The sequence below is a fragment of the Nanorana parkeri genome, unplaced genomic scaffold (genome assembly GCF_000935625.1).
Source record: "Nanorana parkeri isolate BGI_ZX_2015 unplaced genomic scaffold, ASM93562v1 scaffold1405, whole genome shotgun sequence".
Lineage (NCBI taxonomy): Eukaryota > Metazoa > Chordata > Amphibia > Anura > Dicroglossidae > Nanorana > Nanorana parkeri.
The window spans coordinates 162,530-190,403 of record NW_017307673.1 but is presented as its reverse complement, the minus strand read 5'-3'; the positions used below and the strand labels follow the sequence as shown (position 1 = coordinate 190,403).

The window sequence follows — 27,874 nt, the reverse complement described above, 5'->3', positions numbered from 1 at the left end:
AAACAGTTTGAGAAAAATTAAAAGAAAAGGGAAGTGCTGTCAGAGATGTTACACTTAGACATCTACATTACTAAAGCATTTCTCCCCTGTCTGTTAACAGAACACTCCAGCGACTACAAAGCAATGGTATGTCTTTCTATGTTTGTATTATGGCACTTGCCTGTTACGTTTTGGCATAAAAACAAACCCAATGTTTTGATGCAGGTTAAAAAAATATTCACTAAACCCCAGAGGCAGCTGGAAAGGGGTTTTCTTTGTGCAAGTTGTGGAAAGTGGGAACAGATGGTGACTGCATTTCTGTGAACCTCAAAATTAAACATGGAGGCAGCTGTAAAATCTCTCTCACTTTGGTAGCAAAAAGTAGCAAGTTTGGTTTCTGAAAATTAGAATTACTTTGCCCTGGTATTTGATAAAATATAAAAGTGTCCATATATTTTTTAAAGCTTTAGGTTTATTGCATACTAAAAAAAATCATCTATATCTATGCCTATCTTGACAGTACAATGTGCTTGCAGTTGTACCAAACCTTTAAAAGGAAAAGTTCTTGTTTTTCCAGGAAAGCTGGTAATCTGCCCATACTCCTCCTACACAAATGCAGCACCCTCACCTACATTTAATGAAAGCTATGACCCTGTCCCTATAAAAGGTAATATAGCAGTAAGTGCAAGGCATATTTAGAAAGAAAGAAAGAAAGAAAGAAAGAAAGAAAGAAAGAAAGAAAGAAAGAAAGAGAAAGAAAGAAAGGGCAAGCATGACAAATGCATGGAATTTGGAAGGCTCAGTTCTTGATGGACATTTTTAGCTTTTTTGAATGTCTATCTCTCCAAGCCTAGAAATGTGATATTTAAACTTACAGCACAAATGTCTGAACCTTGCAATATATAGCTAGATGGGTTTCAACTATTGTTTTTTTAAGGCACCTCTAGGACTAGGCTTATTAAGGATGTTCCGGCAGTTTGAAGGAGGACCCTCAGGCACTGGGCAGCATGAGGGTCCTATAAGGCTCAGCACAAGATACATTACAAGATTCCGGGATACAGGTGTATGGGTGCCCATGGATTATGTGTCTTAACACATTTCATGCCGCGGTGGAAGCTGTATATCTGCAGTCTCCTGCTTACTTGTTCATAGCTTTCTCCAGGAACTCCTGGATCCATTTAATCTTGGGGTCCAAGCAAATCTGTTTCCCATTGTGTTTAAGACGAGCCCTGTGGAATACCAAGGTAAGGGTAAAAGGTTAGGGAAAAACTAGTACAAAAGGCAAAGAGAAACAGCCAGTATTAATGGGGACCAAACTTGTATGTGGTATGATTTAGAGGAACCTCTAATGTTCAGGACCTTGTTATGTCCTACATTACAAATATAATAATAAAAATATCTTTCACTGCCTTTCACACCTTCCTCAACCAGTTTACAAATTTAGCTGCATGTGGCACAGCTGTCCTACACTTTATAAAGGCCGCTGTAAGTTGCAGTTATTACCAGGGCCGGCCTTTGGGATGTTCAAGATGGGCGGCCGCACAGGGTGCCGTGGCAACAAGGGCGCCAGGCGGCCGACACAACTCATCTTTGGGGCGACTACAGCCTGTGGCTTCTCTCCTCCTCACCGCTCGGCCATCCAACATGAGAGCGCTCCCTGGAAGAGGGGGTGCTGGAGGGAGCGCTGCCTGCTGTCAGGATGCCCGAGCAGTGAGGAGGAGAGAAACCGCAGCTTTCAGGACGGCCGATCGGTGAGAAAAGCAGAGCTGCTGTCATCCTGTCAGTTTCAGGATGACAGCGGCTCTGTGCATGGCCGAGCGGAGGATCGGTAAATATCAGTAATATTTATAGATCCTCTGTGTGTGAAGGAAAAATACTGGAGTGATCGTCTATGTGTCCCCAGTTATGAATGAACAGGATGTGATTTATATCACTTCCTGTTCATTCATGAATTTCTGAATGGGGAGAAGCACTCACTATAGAGGCTCCTCCCCATTCAGAACCTGGTGATAGTAATGTTTTACTATCATCAGTGTCTGAGTGAATGGGAAGCCTCTGTACTGAGTGCTTCCCATTAATTTAGAACAGAGGTTGCAGAAAAAGAAATTGAGAAGTCTGTGTCCTCAATTTCTTTTTCTATTTTCTAAAGTTGTGCAAAGACTAAAAATTAATTTAAGATGAAATGAACGAAAACTAAAAACGTTTTCATTCGTTTCATCAAACAAAACAAATTGTTATGCTATTTTGGATTCAGTCATCGGTGTGTTCTGGAGGCCTGACGTCATATAACACCGCACGTGTCGGGCGCCGCCATCTTGGTGTATATCTAGGTAAGGCGGCTCCTATATCGGCATGTGACGTCACCTGACGCCACGCATGCATCTCGTCATGTGATGTCATGCTCCGCGCCTCCAACAGGGCTACGCATTCTCAAACAAATTGTTATGTGCCTGAATACATTTTTCGTATATTTGGGCATATATTAATTCATTCATTTAACATGTATAGTCTAGGTTTTGTGTTCTGTTTTTATTTTTACTTTTCTAGATGCACTTACTTGAAAAAAGGGTCTGCATGACATCCTGACACTATCTTTATAGACTCTTTTTTAGTTTGACATTTATTGTTTACCACTTGTTTGCCTAGAGTTGTTTTATTTAATAAGAATACTTATATTTTGCCTACAAGTTTAATACCTTTGAATAAAAGTTTTATTTTTACCATAATGTGTAATGTGTTTCTTTGGGGCTTAACAAAATGGGAGTCTTTAAATGGTGCCGCTATTGGAAAAATGGGTGTGGTTACTGAGGGGTGTGGTCACTGAGGGGTGTGGTCACTGAGGGGCGCTGTAAAGCTTTCTCGTACTGGGTGCCTAAAGGCCTAAGGACGGCCCTGGTTATTACTATAATATTAATACTCAAAGTTCTGTCAACTTTTTTTCTGGGATTGTATAGATCTAGCCCTTGCAGAGTAATTCCATTTAGTTTGGCCTACTGTTTCATTTTAATCTAACATGCCTGTTTTACACTATGCATTAAATGACTAAAGGAGTGGAGATTTGACCAAGCCCATCAAATGTCCAACCTTGTGCAGGCAAATTTAAAAAAAAAAAAGAATTTTACTTGCACATGATTGGATGACTGAAGTGAATACAGCTTTATTGGCATCACTGAACATTCTATTCCTTTATCAAATACACCCCATTGTATTTTCACCTTAGGAGCTTGTGTGAGGTCATGCAGGCAGCAAGTTCAAGAATTCTCTGCAGAGGCAGAGGCTTTCAGTAAATTAAAAAGAAAAGTTAAAAGTGAAGGGAAATATAAATTGTTCATAAGCAAGTCTACACAATTGCAATATATTAAGATATAACCTTTAGAGTTGTGTTTAAGCCCAGTCATAACTTGTTCTCTTTAATGATTTTTAATAGACTATAATTGATGAATACAGTAAATTATGTAATTATAACAGACTAAAATAAAGGTTTATTTCCTTTTTTTTATTAATTTAGTTTGATTTTGGGGATATATCAGGCATAACTTGATTTTTATTTTTAAACTATGTGTGTTGTTTGTACTTACACAATCTGCAGTGAACAGTTGGTGGTGGAGAGGATCTTCAGGTGTTTGATGTTGCTCTTGGCCACGTTGCTTTCAAAGTATCTGCAGGGACATCGGTAAGTCAAGCTGACCGGTTTCTCTGTAGGATCAAAGAATAAACATTAGGAATGAGATCCCCACATGGAGCACAGACATTACTCAACATTGCATTCTTAACAGCAACCTCCTGGTAGAAACAGTTTATCTTTTCTTTGTCTGAGGCTATCGTGTCATTAATCAACTACAGTAATACCTTGGTTTACGAGCATAATTCGTTCCGGCAGCATGCTTCTAATCCAAAGCGCTTGTATATCAAAGCGAATTTCCCCATAGGAAATAATGGAAATTCCGATGATTTGTTCCACAACCCAAAAATATTCATATAAAATGATTACAATACTGTACTGTAATATAATACTGTACAAAATATAAAGAAAAATAAACCAATTACAGGTACCTTTGTGGCCGGTGTGAGGGGGACAAGAGAGAGGAGGATTATTGTGTAGGACAACTTTTACTATCACTAACGGAATCAGTGCTATCTCTTGACTCAATGGAATCTTTTTCATTACGTGAAACCTTAACAAGGAATCTATCCAATGTAACATGCATTGTCGTTAAACAGACTCATCGCTCGCACTGCTACAGCCTTATTCGGGTGGCGCTTTTCTACAAAATGTTGCTCTTATTGCAAGACATTGCTTGTATATCAAGGCAGAATTTTTCAGAAATGTTTGCTTTGTCTTGCAAAACGCTCTCAAACCAAGTTACTTGTAAACCAAGGTATTACTGTATAGAGAAAACTAAAATAAAGCACATTGAGTCAAGCACAATTTGGAATTTTAATACTATAATAAAATACGCAAAGCACAGAGTTTGCTTTACTATGTTATGAATAATTATGTTGATATGTGAGATACAAGCACTTACGAAAAATATATAGAAACATGTAATCTCTATGACTAATGCTTTAAAATAACTAATACTCCCTAAGACTATAAAATAAAACAGCAGCAGCCCTTGTATGCATAGTGCATAACTATTAAACATTGTGCTTTCATGTTTTTTTTTATTGCAGGGATGAAAGACCTTCATTTTGAATAACTTAAAACAGAACTACAAGCTGTACACAAACTAAGTACATATAGAGGGTTATTCACAAAGCTGCCGAAGGATCTAGCTGTAGCTTTGGCTGATCCTTCGGCTAGCTTCGGCCCCAGGACCCCTTCGGTTCAGCAGAACCAAAGGGCTGCTTTATGGGCTATTCACAATAGCCCGTACAGCTCCCGAAGTTGGCCGAGCGGCTCAGTCGAGCTGAAGGCATATGCTTCGGCTCGACTGAGTTTAACACACAGCCGAAGCGGAAGCTGAAGCAGACTGTTCTCTCCGCAATATGTAATCAAATAAATAAACACAGCATGGGGTCCTCCTCCCAAACGTTACAAATGTTAGGAGGGACCCCCATTTAAAAATGTAAAAAATGCCCGGACCAATCCTAGCCTGTCTCCCCCCTGATATCGGCCGATTCCCTGTTTATTTTTATTTTTTTGTGGCTGCTGTCTGAATACAAAGAAAAAAAAAGCATCGGATAATAGGGGAAGCATCAGCTCCCTGTTATCTGCTGATTACCCTGCTATGTTTTTTTTTCTATTATTTTGACAGCTGCCACTGGCTGCTGTCAGAGTAGAGAAATAAAAAAACAACAAATAGCATAGGAATAAATAGCTAGGCTGCTATTGGCCATTTCAAATTGGAATAGCCAATAGTAGGCTGGCTATTGCACCCGCCTACTGCTGCTGTCAATCAGCAGAGGTGGACCTGATGGAGAACTTCCTCTCCGCCTAGTTCTCAGTGTGTAATGACAGTTCAGCGTCCCCTGGTTACCAGGTAACATGACATGCGGTCAGGGGAGGCAATCTGTCCTTTACACTAGCTTGGGGACGGGTTGTGGGCTGGGCTTCGTCAGGTGGGGTGGAGCTTTGGCCGGCGGGACTGGGGAATGCCTTACCCCGAGCAAGAAGTACCGCACGTCACTGGTCATTACAATGAGAGCTTAGCGGAGCTGGCTTTGATATCACCGCCGGCTCCACCGAGCTCTCATTGTAATGACAGCTGGTCCCAGCCAATAGAAAACAGTTGGGTGGAGCTAGCTGTCACTGCTAGCTCGGCCCAATTGTTTTCTATTTTTTTTAAACTTTTTTAACTGTTTTTTTATTCTGCTCGGTACCTTCTGCTGAGAATAGGTCGAACAGCAGCGAGTAGCCTGCCGGAGGTTTGGCTCAGCCGATCCAGTTGGATCGGCTGAGTCAAACTCCTTCTGCACTTCGGGTCGGCCGAACATGCCAAGCATGTTCGGCCGACCCGAAGCAAACCGATGGATGGCTGATTTCAGCTGATGTACGGCTGAAATCAGCTGTACAAGCCTGAAGTGAATAGCCGAACAGCATTCGGCTCACTTCACTTCGGGTCGGTTATTCACATGGCTGCCTTCGGCAGCTTTGTGAATAACCCTCATAATGTATGGTTACTGGCTTCTTGTGCTGGTTCTTTTTCTCCCATCCAGGGAGAAGTCTGTACTGGGGAGGATAGGTCTATAGTCCTGACCCCTGTCAGTGTTTTAGGTACTCCTGACCCCTGAATCTGTGCACTATGCACTCTTGTCCCATTGCAGAATAGGCTCAGGTTTTTTTTAACATATACAATTTAGGCCCCTCCTACTGTTACAGCAATTTGGCCACACCCGCAGTTCACTTCATCATTTCTCTGCTTATAATGCAAAAGTTTGTCTTCATACCTTAATTGTCGGCCGCTTGTGCCAAAGGTCTGTGACCAATTGTTTTAGGGCAAGTAAAACATGGGTGTGTGATTTTGTGGGTATGGCTACAAACAAGGGAGTGGTTGTTGTGGGTGTGACTAGTGAAATGTCCTCTAATTTAATTTTTAAATTCTAGTAACCTTAATTTAAGGGAGCTGTTTTAATTTCCAACAAATGTGTATTTATGTCCATTCAGTCCTAAACTTCAACATAGCTGTGCCACACAGCACAGCCCCATCTGACAGTGCAGGATAACTATTTTTTTCTTCTGCAGTTAGGTAACTAGTATTGTTCTCACCCTGGTCTATGACTTGACAGTGAAAGGAGAAGCAGCAGACTGATGAGTTAATCTCTGCCACCCTGCTCTCCCCTCCTGTCAGCATGCTCCCTGGTTAGCACATGAGCATTACAGCACAGCTGACTGGCTTCTTCTGCTGCTTCTTTTTCTCCCAGTCTTAATTGTGCTGTGCTGGGACTTGGAGAGACTCCTGCCAAATCAAACTCGGATAACTTGCCAAATCAAACTTGGATAACTACACTGCTTGCATTAGAACAAATACACTCAGTTATGTCTTAATTAATACATAGCTGCATTATTGTGTGTCTTTTTCTATCTTACTCAAATTTAAGACAGCCAATAAAAGGTATCATTAAATGCCAAACTTTCCTCATAAATTGATGCCAAACTATTGCTATTTTAGCAAAAGTAATGTAACATAATGTTAATGTGACACACAGATAAGAGCACCCTCCCCCACCAACACACACATATGCCTGTATAAACATGCTTCTTAGGTGCAAAGCTGTAGATAGTAAAGGATATAAGACCGTGGGAGTACATGGATAAAGAAAATACCAGCAAAATTAGAGTTGGCCATTGCTTAATTGCTTTATGTAGGCAGTGATTGCAATTAGACAAGATAACAGAAGAGATAAGACAGTCCCCAGCTGCATTGTTATGCCCCACTTTAATGGTTTTTAACCTTGGGCTACAAATAAATCTACTCTGGAAGTCAAGGAAACAAAACCTTGCAAGGGAAATTAAAGTTTAACTGCTAGAAAATGGATCAACCTTTTTTCGTTAGGTGGGGCATAAAAACAAAGCAAACCTTAACAGTTAAATTTCAAAGTTAAAGCAAAAAATGGTTTGTGTTAGGAGTATAGTCATTTTGCTTTCCATAGTGAATCACTGTAGGCAACGCCATTATATTTTTTGTTTTGCATGGCGAAATCCAATGCCTGAGATTTCAGAAACATTAGATAATGATCAGGATGTTTACGTGGTACTTAGTTAAGCAAGCAAGTAGAGCTTGTCAAGAAGTAAAGGACCTTACAGCCAACAGCCTATTGCTCATTATTTATAAGTGCTACCAGGATCTGGAGGTGTCTGCAATTCTCATAGCTATGCATGGTCATAATACAGGATGCTGGCCTCAATATCATTTACCAAGCTAAATTACAGGAGACCTTGTGTGAGCAGGGAGGCACTCTATTCACTAAAGGGGAGGTTCATGAAAAAAGGGAAGCCAAGTACTATTCACTCTGGCTAGCACATTTTCTTGCCACTTTCTTGCTTGTGCATCCCTGTGACCGTGCATGTAGAGACAACACAGTCTTGCACATCTGTCAAGTCAGTAGGCAATCTTAGTTGCAGCATTCTACTGAAGTACAGGTGAAACAGTTAATTCTAAAAATGCTCTAATGATTTGTTTAATGTTAGGAATGTAGGAATATTGTAAATTTAAGGATCAGGAGAGAAAACAAAACTGTTAATTACCAAAGGAACCAATCCAATTTCAGACAACAATGTTTAAGCCAGTGGTTCTCAACCTGTGTAACCTCAGGACCCACATTTGTCCTTGGTCATTAAGTCGCGACCCAAGTCGCACTGCAATGGCGTGCACAGCATTAGGGTACCGCACATTCTGGTGCGGATGTACGAACTGTGGGTGGGAGGAGCGTTTGGGGTACCATTAAAATGAATGGCAACGCAACAGCCTGGATCTTCAGCCTGGGGTCCAGTGTGGGTTGCTGTGATGTGACGGAGCACCATCCATATGCATTGCTTGTACAACTCCTTTGTGCTCCCTGTAGAGGTGCCGGGAACCAGAATGTGATGTCACTCTGGCCCAGGCAACTCTACAGGATATGTGAGGAAGCTATAAGCAATGCATGTATGGATTAAGCTCCCTTGCCGCCTTACCCCTAGCAAATCAAGCTGAAACTTGGCACCGAGCAGCATATTTTAAATGGCTGCTTGGCGCGAGAACTGACAGTGCTGCGCTAGGAGGAGGCTGAGGAACCTCTCGCCTAGAAAAGTGGATGGCATGTGGCAACCCACTGAACATGGGTTCACGACCCACTTTTGGGTCACGACCCACCAGTTGAGAACCAAGGATTTACGCAATACGCTCCTTTTCATTAAAGATAATCCAAAATGATTGAACTAAACTAAATCTATTCATTTTAAGATTTTGTTTATCTCTGCATTAAAATGGTGAAACTTTCCATGGCAACCTATTTCATATTAAAGATATGTCTCGGAATAGGAACTTGGATGTGCTTTTGTGCATCCACATTCTAAAATGTAACCAGCAGCTAGGATTCAAATTTGTTCAGTAGTAGAAAGTCTTCCAAGTGTAAAGCAGTTCCAAATGGGATCCTGAACTGACAGCTTCAATGGCAATTCATCCAAACATAATTTTTAGTTTAAATTCAACTCTATTCAGAGTAGTTAGTTTTTATTGTTGGAACCAACTTCTCTGTATCTCTGTACACTTAAAGTTACTCATCGGATATTCTCAGTTAGCTTTTGTACACTAAGCAGATATGCATCATGAATTTGTTGCCTTACAACCAAAAAATTCCTCTCTTTCTGATGTGTTTGTTCCAATCTCCAGTGTGGTTTGATCTTAGGAAGAAAATAATTCATACAAACTCATGCAGTCTGCTGTGAGTGCTATGTGGTCACTCTGTTTTAAACACTTCAATGGAAGGATAATAATTCTATGAGGGAAATTGATCAAAACTGGAGCAGACAGAATCTGAATCAGTTGCCCATGGTAACCAATCAGTTTCTATCTTCAGTTTGTTCAGTTAAGCTTTGAAAATGAAAGACAGAAGCTGATTGGTTGCCATGGGCAACTGCTCCAGATCTTGTCTGCTCCAGTTTTTATAAATTTCCCCCTATGTATGTACTAGGTGAGATCATGTCCAACTGGGCATCATTTAATTTATGTTCTCCATATTATAAATAAAGGGGTTTACAAAGTAGTACATTGATTTTGTAATATTTTGATAATAATTTATATTTGTCATATAATTTTGATATAACTTAAAGGGTTATTAAACCCTCACTTCTTTTGCATATATCTACTGCTGGCAAGCAGTAGATATATGCAAAAACGTTTAAAAAAAACACCTTTTCAAACAGGTTTAAGCTTACCTGTGTCTTTGCCGCGCGCTCCTGTCCAAACATCTGAAGAGTCTCGGGCAGCCACAAAGAATGTTGGGGCAGCCGCATGCGCAGTTCAGATGTTCGGCCGGGAGACGAGGAGAGACACAAGGTAATTCTATGGAGCAGCATGCACCCGCACAGACACCATGGGACATCAGAGAAGAGGAGGACAGAGGAGTCAGCACAGTCATGAAATTATCAGGGTTATTCACAAAAGGGTGAAGAGTTTGGAGAAGGCAGGAGAAGTGAACAATCTAGGCCTAAATAGCTGATTTGAAAAAATTCTCCAATTCAGCTCACTTTCCAGTTCAGCTATGTTGTCCTAGATTGTTCACTTCTCCTGCCTTCTCCAAACTCATCACCCTTTTGTGAATAACCCTGTATGTCTTAATGTGCCATTAGTGAGTGCCAGAACACACAAGACTGCACAACAGTCTTCATTAAACCTGATTGCAGCTGCTTTGTAAACGGGGCTGCCAACTAGTCGAAGAGAATGTTAACTTCAATGGGGAGCTGTGAGGCCATAATTTGCCAACTAGGAGAAATGTCAGCATGTGTAAATAATATTGAACTGACTCATTTTCCTACTGCTACATCCTTTTTTGTCCAAAAGTAGCATTATAATAAAATATATAGATCTGTTCAATCTAAATCACTGGGGTTGATATACTTTAAGCCGAACCTCCGGCAGGCTACTCGCTGCTGTTCCGTCTATTCTTATAGATGCCGAACAGCAGTGAGTGGCATTCGGCTCGGCTGTTGGGCTCGCTCCCTCTGTGGGACCGAGTAGAACAGAAAAATAGTTAAAAAAGTAGAAAAAAATTAATAGAAAACGATTGTGCGGAGCTAGCAGTGACAGCTAGCTCCGCCCAACTGTTTTCTATTGGCCGGCGGTTCTGCTGCCGTCAATAAAAACAAAAAAACAAAAAACATTTCTCACCATAGGAATGCATTGCTAGATTCCTATTGGCTATTTCAATTTGCAATAGCCAAAAGCAAACTAGCTATTGTACCTGCCCTCTGCTGCTGTCAATCACTAGTGGGGACCTGATGGAGAACTGCAGCAGTGGGCTGGTACCATAGCTAGATTGCTATTGGCTATTGTAAATTGAAATAGCCAATAGGAATCTAGCATGGCATTCCTATGGTGAAAATGTTAGTCACTCGGCTGCCTACGGCAGCTTAGTGAATAGACCCCTTAGTTTTTTTGGTGCAGAGCGAAAGCACTGGTGCCAGAAAAAAAAAAATGTTGCCAGAAAACCCAGTTCTGTCTTGTGGACTCTGAAGTGGTATCAGGTGCAGACATCTCTCCGCTCCATTATGGAGATGAGGAGGGGGGGTGGTTTGTGGCCCTGACACTTCTGTTCTATGGGGAAAAGGCTGCTTCACCATAGATACAGTACAGTGAGTGAGAGTTGTCAAGGCAGAAAGAGATTTACTGACAGGACCATTGGTAAAAATAATGGCAGTCATGTATAGATGATCACTAAGGGGTCTATTCACAAAGCTGCCGTAAATTGAGTAGTGATAGCTAGCTCTGCCCAACTGTTTTCTATTGGCCGGGACCAGCTGTCATTACAATGAGAGCTTATCAGAGCCGGCGGTGATATAAAAAAGCCGGCTCTGCTAAGCTCTCATCCTAATGATGGAACAGCGTCCCTGGTTACCTGGTAACCAGGGACGCTGATCAATCATTACACTGAGAACCCGGTGGTTCTGCTGCCTATTGGCTATTTCAATTTGCAATTTCCAATTGCAAGCTGGCTATTGCACCCGCCCTCTGCTGCTGTCAATCACTAGAAGGGGACCTGATGGAGAACTTCAGGTCCCCTCTGCTGATTGACAGCAGCAGTGGGCGGGTGCAAAAGCTAGTTTGCTATTGGCTATTGCAAATTGAAATAGCCAATAGGAATTTAGCTATGCATTCCTAAGCTGTTTTTGTTTTTTTTTTATTCTGACGGCAGCCGGCGGCTCCGATGTCAGAAGAGCAGAGTAAAAATCTCCGGGAGAAAGTGTTTCTCTCCCGGACAGTGGGGAGCCGCTATCTAATAGCGGGAGACTCCCAGAGCATCCGGGAGAGTAGGACTGTCTGGAGATCTGTAGGTGTAAGTGGCCGGAGCCAGCCGTGAGATGACGGCTGGCTCTGCCCAGCTGTCAGTAGCAGGCTATTCGGCTCGACTGAGCCGCTCGGCCAACTTTGGGAGCTGTACGGGCTATAGTGAATAGAACCGAAGGGGTCCTGGGGCCAAAGCTAGCCGAAGGATCAGCCGAAGCTACGGCTAGATCATTGGGCAGCTTTGTGAATAGACCCCTAAGTTGCAGTATATTGAATTTTTGTTCTTGAGTCCAGATATGCTTTAAGTAGTTATTCAGAGTGCCTGGCAGTCATTACACTAGGGAACTGTCTGCTATTCAGACCTCCCATAGATAGAAAATGATTTCAATTTGCACATTCCTGTCAGTAACATGACCATATTTTATTATTATTAACAAATATCAGCACAGCCGCCTAAATTTATGCAACTTGAGCAGTTTAACTTGCTATAAACAAAATTGTTGCATGTGTGAATGATCACACCCCTAGGAATTCTTTTTTTCACTTGACTTGTATGTCTGTGGTACAATTCCTCTCAATGAACTTTCCACGGGCTGTGAGCTGTAAATTAAACTGTAAATCTGACTTATTGCCACAAAAACAAAATGGAAATTGCTGACAGATCCCAACCTGGCAGTTTTTGTTTTGCTTCACTAGTACACCAGAATTGACATTAATAGCCATTTATAACCCATTACTGTCATAATATTTATTGTATCAAAATAACTAAAAAAAGGATAGTAATATACAGATTTACTTTTAACGTATTTTGCCTTTACCATTTTCTACTCCCATACACAGGAATACTACATAAAAATAGAATTCAAGCTAAGCCTACAAAAAAGTTTTATATGTCTTTTTTCACATGGCTTTATGTGCTATTTGTGTTTGGAAACAATGGTATTAACATGGCTGATTAATTAATTCTAATATTATAACAAATGCTTAATATATGTACAGGCGTTTTTAGTCAATAGATCCAGAATTCCTTAGAGACTAATAGCTCTGTATACACAGCAAATAGCATGTATAAGTTTCATCATACTGGTTTTTGTATTCTTGGCAGAATACATATGTTCAGTATGGCCAAATGGGATTTTCTAGAAGTTATGAACAGAAAGGGAATGAAGGATTGTAGTAATATGTCTGTGAGTCTTTGGATTGATCCAGTATAGGTTTAAATATGTCTGTCAATTTACAACATGCTAAACCCCCTATTTATGCATTTGAGGGCTGGGCAATAGTTATGTAAACCGTTTCTGGATTCTCAGCAATATTTTATGAGTTTGCAAATGAACAATGAAGTGTATTAATATTATATATTCCTCACAAACTTTTTATATATAACCTTTTAAGCAGAAATTTTATACAGCAGCAGATTACTTTGGGCAGGGCCACAGTATTGTTTTTACCCATATGTGAAGTCTGTAAATATACCATAACAACAAACAGAATCCAAAGATAAACTATAAAATATTTTCTGTGGAAAGATATTTTGAGCTACTTTTCTAATGTATTGTAACTATTGTTTATCTTGGAGATTTTTTTCATATGGCTTTGACTTCTTTTTTTGCCTGCTGTCCCTTATTTGCATTAATTTAATGCCTGTCTGATCAACAACTTCTAAGATAAAATGACTGAACTAAATGCATTGATGATGGGCAACAAGCAACAAGTCTTTCAACAGCTGTATTCAGTTTACAGCACATATACGGCATTTATTTCAAACTGGCTATTCTGGATGTAGAGTTAGCCCAGGTGAAAGATAAAGTATTTTCATGGCTTTGCCCGTTACCCTAAAATGATACATGGCCTATGGGAAGTAACACATTTTAGCTGGGCATACACTATTCATTTCGTCTCCTTCAGCCCTGTGGGCTGAACTAAACAAAATGTGATTTCTTCCTCTATCCATGCATGTTGTAATCATCCCTGGTGGACTATTGTATTCTGCGGGTGTGCCTCTGTCAGAATACTCAAACAGAGACTGCAGCTGATTGGCTAGAATCACTGTTGGGCCAAGATGTTTTGAACAGGCTCCTTCTATAAGTTAATAAAAAAATTGAACGGGGCTATACACTGCTCAAATTTGAAATTAAAGCACTGTATGGTGAGCTTTAGGCCAGTTCCTGCTAAATTAACTGAGCTGGGTGGAAGAATATCCGATCAGATGTAGTCACTGTTCAGGCATCCAGGCAGCCATGGATGTTGCGGCTGATGAATACGATAGCAACCAGCAGTGATTCCTGCATCCACACTGTTTAACCCATGGGTTAAACAAGAGAAGATCATGCGGGGAATGACTAGCTTTGGAGTGGACTTGTAGGTCACTACTAGCACTTAGGTATTAAATTGAAAGTGTTTTGTCCTTTAGTCTATCTGTAATTACTTTTATGTTTTATAATACAAAATTATGCTTGTTTTACTGTAAGTGCTTGAAAACTGAAAGTAACATACCCTTTTTTTATTTTAAATTGTTTAGTGGTTGTTGTACCAACCTTAGAGTGGCATATATTAAATCTTGTGCCACATCTCTGCAATATGAGTGTGCTGAGCTCTGAAAAGGTCGTTTTTGATTAACATGTATAAATATATCCAAAGGCCAACAGTACTCAGATTAGGGCTGTAAAAGGGATGAGGGGACATCAGATGTATATGGAAGATTTTTCCATCAGTTTAGGAAGGGATTCTTTACAGTAAGAGCAGTGAAGCTGTGGAATGATTTACCGCATTATGTATTAATAAGAAAATCCAGAATTAACTTGTTAATAGTTACCCATGGGGGTTTTCCTTCCTCTGGAGCAAAGCGTCTGTAGCTGTGATAGGTTAAACTTGATGAATATCAATAATTTTTTTCAAACTTAGTAAGTATGTAACTATGCAGAATGCATAAGAAGCAAAAAGTGCACATATTCCACCTAAATCTACATAACAAAAAAACATAAGACATGCATGAGGTTACAACAAGTGCTAAATGAGAAACAACTGAGTTTGTATAATTATAATAATAGTGGGGGGGTTTCACTAGTTCCTTTGCACTCATGTTTTTCTCATCATAGCTATGATTTACAGCTGGCAGATATATTCATGGAGGTAATGATCATTAAATGGTGACTTTTTTCTCTTAACATACCTTACATCAAACACAGATGCTATTCTGGGGAAATATAGAGGCGAAAAAAGAACTTTGGCGACAGAAATTAATGTGAAAATACATTGGTCTAACTTGACAAAGCAGCATATAGAGAAATCCCAGAATGCCTTCTAAATTATATATAAGCCAAGTGTAACTTGATTTTCTACAGCTGGGATCATTTACGGAAATAGAAATCATTAAACATGTAGACAAATTAAAAGGGAATAAAATCAGTATGAAAAGGTGCTGCTTTTTCTTTAAACTTGCATATAAAAGGCAGGAAGATTTGAATTGACAAGAACTCAGTTTGGCCTAGTATTCATGAGCCGCACTCATCTGTCTGTCTCCTTCTCCTGTGGCATGATCTCCTCCCACATAGTCGCGGCTCTGACATCACATCCTGCAGGTACCGAGTGAGGACATAATGACAAAGACAGAGAACGCAGGCACCGGCAAGTTTTACATTTCATGAATGCTGGGGACTGGGAGAGACAGTGGGGACTGGCAGAGACAGTGGGGACAGGGAAGAATTTGTATTGCATGCCACTGAACCGTGTTTATATCCATATACTTGCACTACCTGATAAATCATATAATAAGATTTCTCTAAGAGTGCACACAACCCACCTGAGAGCCACATAGCCCACCTGAGAGCTGCATAGCCCACCTAAGAGTGCACACAGTCCACCTTAGGGTCACACAGCCCACCTGAGAGCCTCATAGCCCACTTGACAGTTGCACAGCCCACCTGAGAGCCCGCACAGGCCACCAAGCCACCTGGAGACATCAGGACGCAAACCCAGAACAACACAAAGTATATAGCTTCATATTTTTTTGTATTGCTGTATAATGTATTGCTGTAGTCCTTACTCCCTATCCTGGCTACCTCTCCTCACTCTCTCCTCTATATTCTTCCCCCAAATAAATTGCCGCGCACGGCGCTAGAGTGTTTCGGGTTTCACTTGAAGAAAAGGTGGCAGCCCTAACTACATTCGAAGTCAGCCTATATAGTGTGTGTCTTATTCTAACACTCTATATGGTTTTGAGTATGGAGAAAAAAAAGGTGGTTAAGCTATTAATGTGGGTACAAATTAATTTAACTAGCTTAATATTCTCACTAAATGCTTAAACAAACCCTTAGTGAGGCCTGCTGTTTCCTTTCCTTCAAATTAAATTTCCACCAGCACAAAGTCAACAGTTATCAGACATGACTTCCAACTGAAGGAAATAAATATAAAATAATCCAGAAGTTGCATATTTCATCCTGAGATGGAATGTAATGGTTTTTGGATTCCTTCATGGTAACCTCCTGCAGACACTACTTTATTCAATGTTTTCCCTTTGGTGGGCTCATAAACACAGGTGCCATCAAGTGCAAGAGAGGCCTCCAGATCTTTGAGTTGTCACATGTCTAAAGTTGTATATCATGCCCTACCATTGATCTCTAAGGAACACTTGAAAGGAAAGTAGCAGTGGTGACTTTTTTTTGCGATCTTACTAATTTTTATGATCTGACTGTGGGTTGATGAGATACAAGTCTTTTGAATTTGTTTTATAAATCTTTCTAGACATCTGTGCTTCTATAACTGTTATTCTGAGGTTCTCTGAAATCACTTTTATTTAGGTTATATTGACCATTAACTGAGTTCTGTTTTGTTAAAGCACAGGTAATCAAATTGTGTGTGAATGTGAATCAGGTTTTGCCTGATAAATGAGATCCTGCGTGACCCTGAAATCTCGCTACTATGTGAAATTTTTTACATGCGTCAATAAAAGATGTCATTATCAACGATTTGGTAGTGCTGGTGTCCTGCTTGTCTTTTACTTTGGTACGACGCCATCCATTGGTCACCGTTGCACCTATGCACCATTGCACCACGGCCCCAAGGTATGGAAACTACTAAGGGTTTTGTCTGTAATTGTTGTTATGACGTTGGCGAAGATCAGATCACAAACTCTCTCACAACTGTAACTATATTAGTAGTTTTGTGAAGCAGTATATGATGCTCAACAACTATTGATTTACTAAAGGCAAATAAGGCAAAGCTATGTTCACTTCAAACAACTAATAATGTCCTTGTAAAAACGTTTTTTGTTTTTTTTTATTTCCCTCACACATGATTAGGTATTTAAAGTTAAAAAAACTTTACCATATTTACTAACCTTCACTTTAGTAAATAAATAAAAACTGTTTACTTAGCAAATAATCCTACACTCTACTTTAAACTACATATAACTATATTTATGCTAATAAGTAAACAATAGGTATAGTAATACTAATAATAATAATTTAAAAAAGCTCTCACCAGCATAAGCAAGAAAGCCTGCTAACATGCTGGCAAGTAAAAGTAAATGCTGGTCTGTATGAACTTGCCTTTAGTAAATCATACCCAAAATGTATGTAGTGCCATCTTAACAGTGCGTTTCACTCAAATGTTTCCATGTATGACATGGCAAGTATAGACTTTTCTCCATTTTAAAATATAACAGATCTCCCTAAAGATGTACGCTACAGGAGAGCTCTCTGCTCTCTTCCAAGGAAAATGAATCTACTGAGTAGTTAATTGAGCACTTTTAGCACCACATAGTGGAACTATTCTGTCTCCCTTTAATTCCCAGTGGTGGTCTTGTTAGAGAGCATTTTGAGATGTCTTTGTGTTATGTTTCAGCAACTGGAATTTAAAAATGAAAGACAGATTCTGGTTAGGTATCAGTGGATGTAGACTCTCTTATTAAGCATAATTATCCAATTTAAATGTCATGTCATCCCAGGATTCGCTGCTGTTAATTGTTTTGATATCAGTAAAGCTAAGATGGTGTGTAAAATTGAGTCTCTTAACCCATACATGGAAAGATAGGAAATATTCTTGATGCATAGAAAGGTGTATTTAGGTGGGGGAGCATTAAGATTCTTCAGCTTTGATTTCTGCCCTCATGGAGGTATTTGCAGCCAACCTTAACATTTTAGCTTTCAGAGGAATGTCAACTCCTCTTATCTAAAACAGATCTGCTACCATTAACCCTACAAAGTGAACAAATGGATGTGACACAGAAAGCAAAAGACTTTCCAGTGGGGACATTTTAAAAGTTGGGAGATAAATAACCGCACAATTAATCACTTTTATTAGGTCACAGCAGAGGTGAACTCTTTGACTTTTCTACTATTGCATGGATATTCCAATGTCAGCAGCAGGTCAGTAGCTGTTTTATGGTCAAAGATCCACATGCTTTTCATCCCAATAGTGTCATTGTCATAATTCTACTGTATTATTAGCGATGGTTATCTTTTCAGAAAGAACATGAACATTTTTAATTTGGCCCTGACTGCCCCAAGCAAGGATGCTACAACTAATGTATCTCAGTATAAGCACACTTCAGAAGAAAAAATCTATTTTGAGATCTGCATTTTGCTGACAAGTTGCTTAAAAGTAGTAACATTCAGAAAGACAAGTAGAGCATTAACTAAATACCAAAAACATTTTAACTGTAAGCAAACATTTATTAAAATGTGTGATTTGTGAATGCTGGATTATGAATTTACTAATGAAACTACCATATCAACCTCCCTTTAGTCTGGAGCTGCCAACCACAGGTGGCAAAACCTCTTCATCTAGAAGTCCTAAAGCTGGCCATACACTGTTTGCATTTTGACTAATGTGTGGCCCCATTGGGACCCCCCCATTCCACAAAAGTCGATTGAAGAAGTCGGTCCAAAAAAATCTTGAACAGTGACTGCAACTAATCAGCTAATTGGCAGGGATAGGGGAATCGTAACAGTATGTGTCCATCATTCAGCCTGTAAGACTGAAGAAATGCATCAAATGCAGATGTAATGGCCCGGCCCCCTGAGCTTGGCACCATGCACTTACAGTGTATTGATGCCTGCCATCACCAGTAGAGGACCAAAGAGGACCTACCGGGCAAGTGTTGTGACCAGCTAGAAGACATCTAAAAAAGTGTAAAATATTGCCAGCAGGAGCCTCAAAAAAGGGAAAGGAGGCCACGAGGGGAGAGCTTGGGGAGCTTGAAGTTGGGCTTTAAAGTAAATGTTGACCCTAATGAATGACATTTTGCTTTCTTAAACACAGTGAGGGGGGATTTATCAAAACTGGAGCAGAGAAAATCTGGCTTCTATCTTTCATTTTCAAATCTTAAGTGAACATACGGAAGAGAGAAGCTGCTTGCCATGGGCAACAGCTTCAGATTCTGACTTCTCCAGTTTTGATAAATCCCTCCACTTGTATCATAACCAATTGTATTTTTTCTAAATAAAATACTGTTTTCACGAAAAACCAAATGATCCCCTAAGCGAAGAAATCCCTAAATGGAGCTGGTCTAGTAAACAGGTAACACATATATGGTATTATATAAATGACAATATTTAATGGTAACAAAATAACAAGTAAGATCATCTATAACAAGACATTTAAAAACAATTAAAATGACTTCCCTTGGATTACCCAAATATAACAGTATGGGTGATAATCTGCAAACCACCTAAGTGGCAGATAGTCACTGATGCAAGCACAATGGCATATTTCAAAGGTGGATACTAAGTAGGGGATCATTTGGTTTTTCGTACAGTTTATTGAAACCCTGGAGATTGGTATATACATTTGTTTCTTGTAGCGTAGCTCCTTCTGTTCCCCTACTTTTTGAGAAAATACTGTTTTCCCCTTTCATTCATTCTTTATTGCATCTCAGTGCTATTGATCTGTAGCCGCTTCCTGTCTATATGCATGCTCTCCAGCGATGGCTGTATTTCTTTGGGTGGGTTTCCTGATAGTGAGAACAGTGAAACATGTTGAAATGGCTTAGAAACCTATGAGAGTTATAATACTATAACAGGAAGTGCTTAAACAAGAACCTTAATGGTAGGACTGCCGAGTATTTTTTATGAAAAAAAAATATTTTGCAGATTTCAAAATTGTGGGATTTTAATATTGTGTCAAAGATGAATTTAAGTGATAGAATTCTTTAACTATTTTCAGCATTTATTGCCCCCTAACAGACATTGCATTCTCAGAATTTTAAGCAAATATATCCCTGTCTACTGCTACTTTAAAGGCGGAGAAAACTCTTGATTTGCCCATCCACACTAAACAGCTTAGATGGAGAAATAATCCCTGCTGAGCTATTGTATTCTGACAACTCGTATCTGCAGTCAGAATGCCCCTACAATGACTGCAGCTGATTGGCTGTAATCCTCCTTTTTTTCATTAGTATACATAAAATAATGAGCCAACTGTTCTACTTTCTTTCCATAGCAAGTTTTAATGTTGAACATTAAACATCAATTATTTGTATTAGTCTTCTAAGACAGTCTTTCTAAATGTTTACACTGTGAACAGTGTACTGATTTGTGGCATTTGCCTGCTGTTTTTTTACTTGTTTGGCAAGTTCCAATAAGAGAACGCGTGCTTTAAATGTATTTTAGGTATGCTATTTACCTGTAAAACCTTTGGATGTGCAGCCATTCCAAAGCCCTGAGTCTGCTGATGGGTGTCACCATCTTGGATGTGACGTCACCAGACTCAGCAAACTCAGAGCTGTCGCTCAAGTTGCATTCTATAGTATCTACCTTTGATACTCACCTGGCTGATACACAAAAGGTTTTGTAGGGAGGTGGAAGAGCTGGTCCAGCACAGACAGTAATTGGACACGCCCCAAAAGGCAAAAAAGGTTGATGATGTGTAAGGGCCATTGTGGCTGTGCTAGGCCATTGACTCTTCTGAAGTGGTCAAATTTAATAGCAAGTATAGAGGCACATTACAAGTCAATAAAAATGGTTTAAAGAAAGGAAAAAAAAGCTGGAAGCAAACATTTAAAATCCTTGATTTTTTTTGTGTTTTTTACCTGCAGTTTTTTTAAATTGTTGATCAGATTTCTTTAAGCCTAGATGATTGTTTACCATATACAGCAGAAAACAAAGTGCATTTTAATAACCATTACCATTTGTATGTATGAGTTCATGTTGACACTGCGTATGCTTTCTATTTGTGATAGTGAATAATAATGAAAATGTAGGAGTCCCATCCCTTCATACTCACCTTTGTAGTACGAAGACCCTCCTAACACCGTAAGCTCCCCGGAGCACTGTTCAATCTGATTTCAAACTATCTACTCTTCAAAAAAAAATTGTTACCATCAGCGCTTAGATTTAGTATTTAGTATCATATTTTATTCTGATTGGTATGGAATCATTGTGTTTGCCTGTGACTAGATTCACGCATCTACAACAGTTATAAATGTAGTGGAATACAATAGTCATACTTGCCCACCCACATACATGACAATGACAGTGCTTATGTAGTCTCATAAGAACACATTGCTATGAAAAACTGGAGCTCTGGGAGAAGAACGCATTGACTGCTCTTTACTGACACATCCCTAGCTCAACCAACACGCTGTTTTAGTATGCTCTTAATAGGGATCATTTGCCATTTTATTTTACAAGCTTTCCATGGATAAGAACACACAGAGGAGGGAAAGTGGAGAAGGGCTCAGATGAATGATTACAGTAGATAAAAGGAGCTCTTGAAAAAAGCAGTCCCTTTGTAGTGCAAACACCCTTCTACCTTCACAAAGTTCCCCTCAGCACCGTTGACTCTGATTCCTAGCTGTCTACTCTTCAAATAAAATTTAGCTACTGGTCTACCAAATGTATACAAAGCACCAATTTCTTGTACATTGCTGCTGGCAATAAAAACACACACACTAAAAAAATGAGTGCTTGCATTTTACCACGCACTCAAGATTGTGCATGCTGTGTTTAGATAACAAGAAAAGAAATACGGAAAATATGCTTACTGGACCACAGAATTTAAATACACACATATTTTCAGCCAAAAATTGATTTTGTGTATATAGCCAGCATACACCCATCACAGTATAAAGTCCTCTGTGGCATATGCTGCATAGTCTGACCACCTTAGACTTTAATTGCATTTTGATATTTGCAAAAGAGCACAAGTACTCTCCCCATGGTAAAATGCATTTAAAATAAACAATTATTGCTTTAAAAATGTGTGTATTCTGCACACAAATCACCTGAGCTGTTTAGGAAAGTATGCACAAAATGTAGAAGGTTGCATTTCGATATTCGCAACAGAGCACAAGTACTCTCCCCATGGTAAAATGCATGTAAAATAAACAATTATTGCTTTAAAAAATTGTCAAAAGGATTTAGCACTGATCTATCAATTGCATGTAAAATACATACATTGCACCTCAAATGCAAAATATGAACCAACCCTAAGTCTGCAATTACTAACAGCTGCAGCTTCCCTTAACTTCCCAAATCCCCAGCATTACATTCGCTCCCCAGCAATAAACTGGAAATAGGTATCTGTAGATAAAGACAATAGGTACTTCTCTTGACTCCTGGCACCAAATGGGGTGGCGGGGAGCATAGGTGAGTATGGTTTGTTGGGAAGGAGGGAAGTTAAGTGAACTTGTTGCTTTGCCCTGCATGTTTCCAAGGAGAGGAATAATACAATGAAAATAATGAGATGGCAATCTTAAGATTCAGCTGCTTGCAATGCCTCTCTAAGAACAACTGTGGCATTGTTAATCAACACATGGGTGGTTAAACCTGGTGTACTTTTTTGGATATGGCAAACCCCCTGACACCTCCTCTTAGGGAACCAGTAATGTTTATCTGGGAAAATCAATTCTGAAATATTTTTTCCCCCCAAAGATCAGTTACTAGGCACAGATCACATCACAATATGTGTGTTCAGGACACTTGATTGCATCCCAATCATGAACGCTTTAAAACAGATGTTGAGCATGTCTAGGAGGGCAACCCTTACACATGCAGTGTTTGACTTTATATGCTTATTCCCAGAGGAGCGCTGCCTAGCATGCCTTATATGTGGGAAACAAAAATGATAAACCAGATATCCCAGTCAACATTTCCGACAGCAGGCTCAGCCAGGGAGTGTCCTCCAGGGTCATGGTGGTGTCTACAAATGTATGAACGTTCTGTAATCTGACCATATCTTCTGGTACCTAAGTCGAAAATATATGCTAAAGATGAAGGAATTAACTATTGGAGTTGGTTATAATATAGTCAAAGGTACATAGAAAGAGAAGATGAAACCAGTTGTGTTTTAGGGTAAACCCAATCCTAGAGATAACTGGGAAATATGAGCCCATTTGTGTTTGACTTGCAGGCAGGGTAGCTGCACTATTATAGATTACTTTATGTGTACACACAGATGGCTCATGGCTGAGAGATAAGATGCAGGGTGGCCAGTTACACATCCAGCCAGAAGACCACACTAAGAGCACTTTCATTCTCCTCCCATAAGTGATGTAGATGGAGAATTATATACATAAAATTGGAAAACTACATCCACAGTGATATACAATAAAAACATAATTCAGAGCAGATCCTGTGTGACTTATGAAGCCAGTATGTAGTCAACCTTAACTTCACTACAGACAGGACAAATTCCTTCATGATATCATATGCTTGGATCAGTGCGAGATTAAAGTCACAGGCTGACTTTATTATTAGAAGATGTACAGTTATCAGTTCTGTGTTTTGTTCCCAAACTTTTAGTTGTATGTGCAGCCAGAGTTATATTCCCATAAATGTATAAAATATATAGCTATGTAATGTAGACAGTATAATAGCTTGGCATAGAGCATGACTACATTTTCTATGGTCATTGGATGAATTGGCAAAGAAGCATATCAGCGCCACCAGCTGGTTTTGATGAAAACTGCAACTTATAGGCACAAGTTAAGTCTGAGCATTAGGGGGCACCAAATTTGAATACAGGCCGTAGAGGAACAATAGAACTCTACAACTGTGGCACAAAGATAGTAGCTGGGCCAGCAAAAAGTACACACTAGAGTATTAATCCTGATCGATTTTCTAAAGCAATTCAAAGTCAAGGCACCCTTCTGCTTAATGAATAAGGAAAAGTAATTTATAGCAGTCAGCATTTGTCTGATATGTGGCTGCAGGCAGCTTTTCTCCAGGACTACGTTTTCGGAGATGATGGGCGTTTAATCAGGTAGCCAAGAAAACGTTTGCTCCCTTTGAAATTTAATTTGAGTGCAATAAGATTTGAATAAATAAGAATATCTGTTACACAAGCAATGCAGCTTCAATTACCTATGTGAAAATAAAGATTATTCCTCTGAGTTGATTGGAAAGTTTAAGAGTAAAGTTCAGGGGTGCTAAACCATAAATGAACCCCAATCCACAGACATAGATAATCTACTAACACAGTGGCGCTTCAGGTTCATTTGTGGAATTATTATAAAAGGCAGAAGTATATGCAAAACGTAATTTGCTGCCTGATATTTAAAGCGTGGTGAGTGTGGATTGTTACGGATTTATTAAAAGAATACATTTAAGACAACAAAAGAAACTCTTGCAAATCCCGGTCACATTTTCAGAACGTTCTCTTGTTCTGTGAATGTTCTCTTTTAAGCAATAACCGGTTCTGCACATCGCCTTAACACCGTGCACCCTTTGTATCAACCTTTTGATATTTTTTAACCTATTTACCTCCACTTTATGGTGATCGTTGCTAGATCGTTGCTAGAAAGTCAGATCGCTTAAAAAAATTGTTTAGTTGCTGAGGATTGCATGATCGTTTCCCGAATTTTACGCTTTATTGACGAGCTAAGTCATTAAAACAGGAAAACAAAATGCAGTAATTGACGATAGAGACAAACCAGAAAAGAGCTGTTGCTTAAAAGTTTTGTTAAAATGAAAAGTTCAACTTGATTGCGATGGACAACAACTTCTGTTTTCTTTCTCCCTCCTTTCTGTTAGTACATAGCATTTTTCATAACCCCCATGCCTTGTATGCATCATACCAGTTTAGTCAACATTAGTTCCCCCGGTAATTAATAAGCAATAGACTAGTTCTATTGATTGATACGTTTAGTTGGAAATTATATGTCGGTCTGGATGAAAGGACATCGCTCCATGCATGCAGCGCTATAACACCGAGGCTGCTGGGGATGTCAGGAATGAGCAGGCTGGTACTGCTGCTGCCGCTGACATTCCTCTCCCTACACCTCATTGCACACCTGAATATATATCATGCTATAAAAAGCCAGGCACTATTTATTGCCGCGCTCATCTGTTCCAGATTTCATGTTGTCTGTGGCTTTGCAGATCACCGGGGTTATCAGGGCGAAGAATCTGTTAACCTTTTATAGGGTAGCCTTTAAAACGACTATTGATTGAGCTGAAATGACTGAGATAGCCTATGTGTTCCAGATGTTGTACACTGATACATTGCTTGTTGGGTGACTAATCTGAAAAGTCTCATCAGTAGATGGGGGTCTGCTCTCCTCAGTTGTCCTGTGTCCCACACCCTCACTGACTTCTGCTTCCTTTATCCTGCTATGCTAATGCTGTTGTGGCTTTTTCGCTTCTTTCTTATGGAAAGTAATTTGATGGGCTGCTCCAGACCCCAAACAAATCACCGTGTGTCTTTTGTACCTGAACACAGGCTGGGGGGCCAGAAGGAGTTGGCAATCTGAATGCACTTGAAAAGCGGTCATGACAAATTTGGATGAGATGAGTTGGTGATGTAAATTTGATGTATAGCAGGGATCCCCAGAACCCCCCGACTATTTCCCTGCTATACAAGCATCAACTTGGGCTGGCTAGTGGTCATAGCATGGCCCTCTGTTCTAAATATTTTATGTATATAGTGCATACAGGGGATGTTATGTCTACATAGATTAGTCATATTACAGAAACACACATTTGGTATGCCTATCAGGTCACATAAGCAGACAAGACAAAAACTGATGCTATCAATCACCAGCAAAAGACAAACATTCATCAGTCTTTTATAAGATACATATATTCATCAGAATTAACATTGTATAATGATTTCTATGTTATCTCAGCGTGTCTTCCAGGGCTCAGCATCATAACCCAATATGTGACATAAATATGTCGTATACAAGAGGCAAATAAAATATCACAGACTATTGCTGAAATTGTCTGTCTACCAGCTGTCAACGCCTGAACCCAAATCTTTTGTAATCTTCACTACCCAATCTATAAACTGATCAAATTCGTTTCATTTATTTTTGCTGTAATAATTGCTGCAAAAATCAGTTACACTGGATGACAAATAACATATTGTGGTTGAATTACTAAAGGAATAAAATACTTCACTTTTCAGAGCAACTTTTCACTGACCTTAGAAGTTGAGTTCACTTCAATTAAGTATTCATGTTCTAGCAAAAACATTTTGCTTTAACTTCCCTTGCACATGATTAGTTATTCAATATTTACTATCATTCACCTCCCATACACTTTTCAAGGTGAATATTCGCTTCTCTAAGTGAACTCATTTAGTAAATCAGCTCATTTAGTAAATCAACCTCCTCTAATACAAAATCAAATAAGTGATGAGTGATGTACTGGAGTATATGGAGATGATGAATGACGCATAACCTGATATCAGGTTGGATTCAGGGTGCTAAAGTACTGTCACTATCACACAATGGGGTGGGGGATGCTCAGGGAAATTATTAGAGCTCACAATCAGCGATGTCCCCAGCTGTGTGAAGCGTGTGATGGCAGCCAGCATGGAATTCCACCACTAGCAGGAGCACAAAAAAGAGTAGCCTGCAGGTAGAAAAAAGCTTGCTGGTGACACTCATGGCTGGAAGAGAGTCTGGGAAAAGCAGGTCACTTTCTGGGGAGCTGCACATGTGCTCCATCTACAGAAAACACCCTCATGTCACCACAAACACATCAAACAGAACAGCTGGAATGGATACATCAATGAAAGGGGAAACAAATACAAAGTAACCCAGGTAAAGTAACACATAAAAGCACTATAGCACCTGCATAGAAAGAAGCCACATTTCAACAGTCAGCCACAAAAACTAAACCACACTTAAAGCGACTCATGCTAAAATAACGAGTGTGCTTTGTAAAGCCTGGTCTCTCTGCTCAACATTCTGATCTCACGTTTCACTACCTCGCCTTGTGCAAATGGCAAAATATAAAATTGATCATTACTGTGCATCATAATATACATTGCGAACTAAGCAGATGCTAAAGTAAAAATGAAGACTTTATGCAACAATCTGTAGCTACATTTGAAAGCTCTGGATGCGGTAATAAAACAAGCGATGGAGCAAACAGTGTGCAAGTTAAATACTAGTTTTTCCCTGTGTTTATAAACAGATCATAACATATATCTTTTTTGTGTTAGGCTTCTCTATGCACTTACCATAAGAGAGGCAGATTGTCCCCAGCAGGAGGATGAGAAGAGTCAGGGTCCTTACGTCCATGTTGCAGCTGTATAGCAGAGCTATGCTCACTTGAAGAGTCAGGGTAAAGAATGAGCTGGACTCGGTGTGGAGGAGCCTGGAAGTGCAGAGCAGGGGGAGGAGAAAAGCTCACTCTGATTTATCACCTCTGGCATGTTATTACATCCTTCCTCTATGAAATAGTTGGATGGAAATCAGCAGATTTCTATTTCAGCATAGGTAGGTTATTTGCTAATAGCAGATGAAATCGGAGTCCCTCTCGTTTCTAATGCAATATGATTTTCTCCCTGGGATGTTTTTTTTTTGTTCAGGCTTCGGGGTTACCTTGGTGTTCTGTAGTGTTAGCTACATCTATTTCCATCTGTTACACATTACTTAGCAATGCGGACATGGAGCTGTTAGTTCTCTTGTTACCTGGATGGATTCTCTAGGGATGGACCAGAAGATTTACAGAACAGTAGTGTTACTTGCAGTGTAGTAGTGTGGCAGGTTGAGTCAATCCTTTATCTTCTTGGACAGA

General features: G+C 39.7%; 1 protein-coding gene across 1 annotated transcript; it reads right to left on the bottom strand.

The window, feature by feature from the left end:
• Positions 1 to 932: 932 nt before the first annotated feature.
• Positions 933 to 27,423, bottom strand: CXCL12 (C-X-C motif chemokine ligand 12). Its single transcript, XM_018569824.1, has 3 exons — positions 27,315 to 27,423; positions 3,558 to 3,675; positions 933 to 1,208 (listed from the first exon to the last, which is right to left on the bottom strand). Exons 1-3 carry the CDS (start codon positions 27,373 to 27,375, stop codon positions 1,118 to 1,120), a joined length of 270 nt encoding a protein of 89 aa, XP_018425326.1. The 5' UTR covers positions 27,376 to 27,423; the 3' UTR covers positions 933 to 1,117.
• Between the last annotated feature and the right edge of the window lie 451 nt (positions 27,424 to 27,874).